This window comes from Lethenteron reissneri, unplaced genomic scaffold, assembly GCF_015708825.2.
Source record: "Lethenteron reissneri isolate LAM-NWPU_2019-01 unplaced genomic scaffold, ASM1570882v1 scaffold_1639, whole genome shotgun sequence".
Lineage (NCBI taxonomy): Eukaryota > Metazoa > Chordata > Hyperoartia > Petromyzontiformes > Petromyzontidae > Lethenteron > Lethenteron reissneri.
The window spans coordinates 2,252,537-2,260,792 of record NW_026891376.1 but is presented as its reverse complement, the minus strand read 5'-3'; the positions used below and the strand labels follow the sequence as shown (position 1 = coordinate 2,260,792).

The 8,256-nt window shown below is 49.7% G+C and overlaps 1 protein-coding gene across 1 annotated transcript in view; it reads right to left on the bottom strand.

The window, feature by feature from the left end:
* Positions 1–2,235: 2,235 nt before the first annotated feature.
* Positions 2,236–8,256, bottom strand: part of LOC133339006 (protein spire homolog 2-like) — a 45,391-nt gene continuing 39,370 nt past the window's right edge. The window contains exons 12-14 of the mRNA XM_061547138.1: positions 6,483–6,510; positions 4,462–4,574; positions 2,236–2,384 (exon numbers count right to left, since the gene is read on the bottom strand). Of these exons, the coding sequence (XP_061403122.1) occupies positions 2,264–2,384; positions 4,462–4,574; positions 6,483–6,510 (262 nt within the window). The 3' untranslated portion in view covers positions 2,236–2,263. The remainder of the gene's footprint in view (positions 2,385–4,461; positions 4,575–6,482; positions 6,511–8,256) is intronic.

Here is an 8,256-nt window from a genome sequence, read left to right as displayed (position 1 = left end):
GGACATGTATAGCAGCAGCCAGAAGATTGTCTTTAGACAGCGTGGTGATTCGTTACACACACACAGCGACACACAGTGACACACACACACACGCAGACATTACACACAAAGATAAACAAAGACAAAGATCCCCTGTATAGCCTTAACAGACTGTAGGGGCAAGTGCTGTTAGCGAGCACCTATGAAGGCCGGAACGGTACACGAGGGGGTGGGTGGCCAGCACCACGCCCGACCGCCTTTGTCTCCCTAGTGGCGATGTTTACACAGCGCACCAGGTACTCATTTGAGGCTGAGTCGACCTAGGGGAGGCCCGGGACCGGTTCAGATAATCGTCACTGGTGTTGGCCGTGAGCGGGAATCGAACCCGGGTCGCCAGGTTCATAGCGCAGCGCGCTAACCGCTACACTACCGCTCCCCACAGTGACACACACACACACAGTGACACACACACACAATGACACACAGACATTACACACACACACACAGACATTGACACACACACAGTAACACACAGACATTACACAGACACACACACAGTGACACACACGCCACACACACACGATACACACACACACACGACATTACACACACACAGTAACACACACACACACAGACATTACATACACACATGTTACACACACAGTGACACACACACAGTGACACACACACACACGTGACATTACACACACACACACAGCGACACCACACGAGGTCTCACGATGGACGCTTCTTCACAGTGACAATGAGGTACAGACAAACATGCCTCCAACACTCTGGGCGAATATAATAGCACTTTAACTATATACACAACGTATTATGTACACACACACACAGAACATTTATATTTAATATTATTTAGGTTGTTTTTGGTTGCGCTGCCCTTACTACCTAACACGGCTGTAGGGAACCTCCTGATAAAGAGAGAGACACCCAGACCCAGGGCTCGAACCCAGGCTCTCAGTGTCTCCGACACGGCCATCATGAACCCCCTGATAGAGAGAGAGAGACACCCAGACCCAGGGCTAGAACCCAGGCTCTCAGTGTCTCCAACACGGCCACTGTGAACCCCCTGAGATAGAGAGAGACACCCAGACCCAGGGCTCGAACCCAGGATTTTAATGTCTCCGACACGGTCATCGTGAACTCCCTGATAGAGAGAGACACCCAGACCCAGGGTTCGAACCCAGCCTCTCAGTGTCTCCCACACGGCCACTGTGAACCCCCTGAGATAGAGAGAGACACCCAGACCCAGGGCTTGAACCCAGCCTCTCAGTGTCTCCAACACGGCCATCGTGAACCCCCTGAGAGAGAGACACCCAGACCCAGGGCTCGAACCCAGCCTCTCAGTGTCTCCGTCACGGCCACTATGAACCCCCTGATAGAGAGAAAGACACCCAGACCCAGGGCTCGAACCCAGCCTCTCAGTTTCTCCGTCACGGCCACTATGAACCCCCTGATAGAGAGAAAGACACCCAGACCCAGGGCTCGAACCCAGCCTCTCAGTGTCTCCGTCACGGCCACTATGAACCCCCTGATAGAGAGAAAGACACCCAGACCCAGGGCTCGAACCCAGCCTCTCAGTTTCTCCGTCACGGCCACTATGAACCCCCTGATAGAGAGAAAGACACCCAGACCCAGGGCTCGAACCCAGCCTCTCAGTTTCTCCGTCACGGCCACTATGAACCCCCTGATAGAGAGAAAGACACCCAGACCCAGGGCTCGAACCCAGCCTCTCAGTGTCTCCGTCACGGCCACTATGAACCCCCTGATAGAGAGAAAGACACCCAGACCCAGGGCTCGAACCCAGCCTCTCAGTTTCTCCGTCACGGCCACTATGAACCCCCTGATAGAGAGAAAGACACCCAGACCCAGGGCTCGAACCCAGCCTCTCAGTGTCTCCGTCACGGCCACTATGAACCCCCTGATAGAGAGAAAGACACCCAGACCCAGGGCTCGAACCCAGCCTCTCAGTGTCTCCGTCACGGCCACTATGAACCCCCTGATAGAGAGAAAGACACCCAGACCCAGGGCTCGAACCCAGCCTCTCAGTGTCTCCGTCACGGCCACTATGAACCCCCTGATAGAGAGAGAGACATCCAGACCCAGGGCTTGAACCCAGGCTCTCAGGTTCGGTGCAGCAGCCTGGCCAGGGAGTTGAACCCAGCCTCTCAGGCTGTGTGCAGCAGCCTGACCAGGGCTTGAACCCAGGCTCTCAGGTTCGGTGCAGCAGCCTGGCCGTGGAGTTGAACCCAGCCTCTCAGGTTCAGTGCAGCAGCCTTGCGGAGCTGTGGCTCCTGGTCACGACCGTGTCGAGCAGCTGGGAGCAGTCACGGCACAGAGAGGCCCACACCCAGGCAGACGCACCGGCCCACAGAGGGCCCAGGCTGAGACACACACAGAGAGAGATACACTGTGATACACAGAGAGATACACACAGAGAGATAGAGAGAGATACACACAGAGATACACACACAGAGAGAGAGAGATATACATTGTGATACACACAGAGATACACACACAGACAGATACACAGAGAGAGATACATTGTGATACACACACAGATACACACACAGATACACAGAGAGATACACATAGAGATACACACAGATACAGATACACACAGAGATACACACAGATACACACACAGATACACACAGAGATAAACACAGAGAGAGAGAGAGAGATACACTGTGATGCACACCCAGGCGGACGCACCGGCCCACAGAGGGCCCAGGCTGAGACACACACAGAGAGAGATACACACACAGATACACACAGAGACAGAGAGAGATATACACCGAGATACACACACACACAGCTACACAGAGACACACAGAGAGAAATACACAGAGATACACAGATACACACACACAGAGATACACACACAGATACACAGAGAGATACACAGAGAGAGACACACAGAGAGAGAGATACACTGTGATGCACACACAGAGATACACACAGATACACAGAGATACACACACAGAGAGAGAGAGATACACTGTGATGCACACACAGAGATACACACAGATACACAGAGATACACACACAGAGAGAGAGAGATACACTGTGATGCACACACAGGAGGACGCACCGGCCCACAGAAGGCCCAGGCTGAGATACACACAGAGAGAGATACACAGATACACACACAGAGATACAGAGAGAAAGAGAGAGACATTGTGACACACACACAGAGATACACACAGAGAGATACACACAGAGAGACACACAGAGAGAAATACACACAGAGAGATACACACAGAGAAATACACACAGAGAGAGAAAGATCCACTGTGATACACACACAGAGAGATACACACAGAGATACACACTGAGATACACACACAGAGAGATACACACAGAGAGATACACACAGAGATACACACACAGAGAGATACACACAGAGATACACACTGAGATACACACTGAGATACACACACAGCAACACACACACAGACACAAACACAGCAACACACACAAACACAGACACACACACACAGACACACACACAGACATACACACAGACACACACAAACAGACACACACACACAGACACACACAGACACACACACAGACACACACACACACACACAGACACAGACACACACATACAGACACACAGACACAAACACAGCAACACACACACAGACACAGCACAAAACACACACACACAGAGACACACACACACAGACACACACACACAGACACACACACACAGACACACACAGACACATAGACACACAGACACACACACACACAGCAACACACACACAGACACACACACACACACAGACACACACACACAGCAACACACACACAGACACACACACACAGCAACACACACACAGACACAAACAGACACACAGACACACACACACACAGACACACAAACACAGCAACACACACACAGCAACACACACACAGACACACACACAGACACACACACACAGACATACACACAGACACACACACACAGACAGAAACACAGACACACACACACAGACACACACACACAGACACACACACACACAGACACACACACAGACACAGCACAAGACACACACACAGACACACACACACAGACACAGCAACACACACACAGACACAGCAACACACACATACAAACACACACAGACACACACAGACACACACAGACACACACACAGACACACATACAGACACACAGACACACACGGCACAAGACACACACACACACAGACATACACACAGACACAGCACAAGACACACACACAGACACACACACACACAGACAAAGCAACACACACATACAGACACACACACAGCAACCCAAACACACACACATATAAACACACACAGACACACACACACACAGCAACCCAAACACACACACAGACATACACACACACAGACACACACACAGACACACACACAGCAACCCAAACACACACACAGACACACACAGACACCTCCGCCTACCCGCCGAGGGAGAGTCCATTGCGGGAGTGAGGGGGGGCGGGATCCTTGGGGTTGGTGGACCAGCCCAAGACGTACACGGGCACATGGGACAGCTTCTTGTCGGGGAGTTGAACCTGCGGAGTCACGTGACGGTCAGAGGGGTCTCTGTGTGGTGAGTCTGTGGGTCTCTGTGTGAGTCTGTGGGTCTCTGTGTGGCGAGTCTGTGGGTCTCTGTGTGGTGGGTCTGTGGGTCTCTGTGTGAGTCTGTGGGTCTCTGTGTGGTGAGTCTGTGGGTCTCTGTGTGATGAGTCTGTGGGTCTCTGTGTGGTGAGTCTGTGGGTCTCTGTGTGGTGAGTCTGTGGGTCTCTGTGTGAGTCTATGGGTCTCTGTGTGGTGAGTCTGTGGGTCTCTGTGTGATGAGTCTGTGGGTCTCTGTGTGGTGAGTCTGTGGGTCTCTGTGTGGTGAGTCTGTGGGTCTCTGTGTGAGTCTGTGGGTCTCTGTGTGGTGAGTCTGTGGGTCTCTGTGTGGTGAGTCGATGAATCTCTGTGTGGTGAGTCTGTGGGTCTCTGCTGTGAGTCTATGCGTCTGTGTGTATAGTGTAGTGTATAGCAGTGTAGTGTATAGTGTAGTGTATCGTGTAGTGTATAGTGTAGTGTATAGTAGTGTAGTGTATAGTAGTGTAGTGTATAGTAGTGTAGTGTATAGTAGTGTAGTGTATAGTAGTGTAGTGTATAGTGTAGTGTATAGTGTAGTGTATAGCAGTGTAGTGTATAGTGTAGTGTATCGTGTAGTGTATAGTGTAGTGTAAAGGAGTGTATAGTGTAGTGTATAGTGTAGTGTATAGTGTAGTGTATAGTGTAGTGTGTAGCAGTGTAGTGTAGTGTATAGCAGTGCAGTGTATAGTGCAGTGTATAGTGTAGTGTATAGTGTAGTGTATAGTGTAGTGTGTAGTAGTGTAGTGTATAGTGTAATGTATAGTGTAGTGTATCGTGTAGTGTATAGCAGTGTATAGTGTAGTGTATAGTGTAGTGTATAGTGTAGTGTGTAGTGTAGTGTGTAGTGTATAGTGTAGTGTATAGCAGTGTATAGTGTAGTGTATAGTAGTGTATAGTGTAGTGTATAGTAGTGTATAGTGTAGTGTATATCAGTGTAGTGTATCGTGTAATGTATAGTGTAGTGTATATAGTGTAGTGTATCGTGTAGTGTATATCAGTGTAGTGTATAGTGTAGTGTATAGTAGTGTATAGTGTAGTGTATAGTAGTGTAGTGTATAGTAGTGTATAGTGTAGTGTATAGTGTAGTGTATAGTAGTGTATAGTGTAGTGTATAGTAGTGTATAGTGTAGTGTATAGTAGTGTATAGTAGTGTAGTGTAGTGTATCGTGTAGTGTATAGTGTAGTGTATAGTAGTGTATAGTGTAGTGTATAGTAGTGTATAGTGTAGTGTATAGTAGTGTATAGTAGTGTAGTGTATAGTAGTGTATCGTGTAGTGTATCGTGTAGTGTATAGTGTAGTGTATAGTGTAGTGTATAGTAGTGTATATAGTGTAGTGTATATAGTGTAGTGTATCGTGTAGTGTATATCAGTGTAGTGTATCGTGTAGTGTATAGTGTAGTGTATAGTGTAGTGTATAGTGTAGTGTATATAGTGTAGTGTATAGTGTAGTGTATATAGTGTAGTGTATAGTGTAGTGTATAGTGTAGTGTATCGTGTAGTGTATAGCAGTGTATAGTAGTGTATAGTGTAGTGTATAGTAGTGTATAGTGTAGTGTATAGTGTAGTGTATAGTAGTGTATAGTGTAGTGTATAGTAGTGTATAGCAGTGTAGTGTATAGCGTAGTGTATAGTGTAGTGTATAGTAGTGTATAGTGTAGTGTATAGTAGTGTATAGCAGTGTAGTGTATAGTGTAGTGTATTGTACTGCGTGTGTGTGCGTGTAATGAAAGTGACCTCATAACAACACAAAGCCGACTATGAATTCGTTCGGCAATCTGAAGGCAACGCGACCCCGTGTGTGTCTGTACCCCAATCGCACACTCACCTTAGTACAGCACTGTGAGCACACACACCTGCAAAACACACACACACGCACACACACACACGTACACACACACGTACACACTCGTTAGGAGTACACACACACTCACCATGCACTCACTCACTTACTCAACACGCACTCACCACTCACTCATTCACACTCACTCACCACTCACTCACTCACTGAGCACACACACCTGCAAAACACACACACGCACACACACACACACGTACACACTCGTTAGGAGTACACACGCACTCACTATGCACTCAAAACGCACTCACTCAACACGCACTCACCACTCACTCACTACTCACTCACCATGCACTCACTCACTCAACACGCACTCACTCACTCACTACTCACTCCTCACTCACCACTCACTCACTCACTCAACACACACACCTACAAAACACACACACACACGTACACACTCGTTAGGAGGACACACACACTCACCATGCACTCAACACGCACTCACCACTCACTCACTCACCACTCACTCACTCACTGAGCACACACACCTGCAAAACACACACAAACACACACATGCGCACACACACTCGTTAGGAGTACACACGGACTCACCATGCACTCACTCACTCACCACTCACTCACCACTCGCTCACTTACTCACTCACCACTCACTCACTCACTCAACACGCACTCACTCACCACTCAACACGCACTCACTCACCACTCACTCACTCACTCACCACTCACCCCCCACTCACTCACTCAACACGCACTCACCACTCACTCACTCACCACTCACTCACTCACTCACCACTCACTCACCACTCGCCACTCACTCACTCACTCACCACTCACTCACTCACCACTCACCCCCCACTCACTCACTCAACACGCACTCACCACTCACTCACTCACCACTCACTCACTCACTCACCACTCACTCACTCAACACGCACTCACCACTCACTCACTACACACTCACCGCTCGCTCGCTCACTCACTCACCGCTCAGTCACTCTCCAAGTGCTCACTCGCACACTCACTCACTCACTCACCGCTCACTCACTCACCACGTGCTCACTCGCACACTCACTCACTCACCACTCGCTCACCACGCGCTCACTCACTCACCACTCACTCACTCACCACTCGCTCACCACTCGCTCACTCACTCACCACTCGCTCACCACTCGCTCACCACGCGCTCACTCACTCACAAACTCACTCACTCACAAACTCACTCACTCACCACTCGCTCACTCACTCACAAACTCACTCACTCACCACTCGCTCACCACTCGCTCACCACGCGCTCACCACGCGCTCACTCACTCACCACTCACTCACTCACCACTCGCTCACCACTCGCTCACCACGCGCTCACTCACTCACAAACTCACTCACTCACCACTCACCATGCACTCACTCACCCACTCACGCACTCGCTCACCACGCACTCACTCACTCACCACGCACTCACTCACTCATTCACACTCACTCACTTAACATGCACTCACCACTCGCTCACTCACTCACCACGCACTCACTCACTACTCACTCACTCACCGCTCACTCACTCACCACGTGCTCACTCGCACACTCACTCACCACGTACTCACTCACTACTCACTCACCACGCACTCGCTCACGCACTCGCTCACCACACACTCACTCACTAATTCACACTCACTCACTCACCACTCACTCACCACTCACTCACTCATTCACACACACCCACACATTATCTCACCTACTCACTCACCATTCACTCACCACTCACTCACCACTCACTCACTCACTC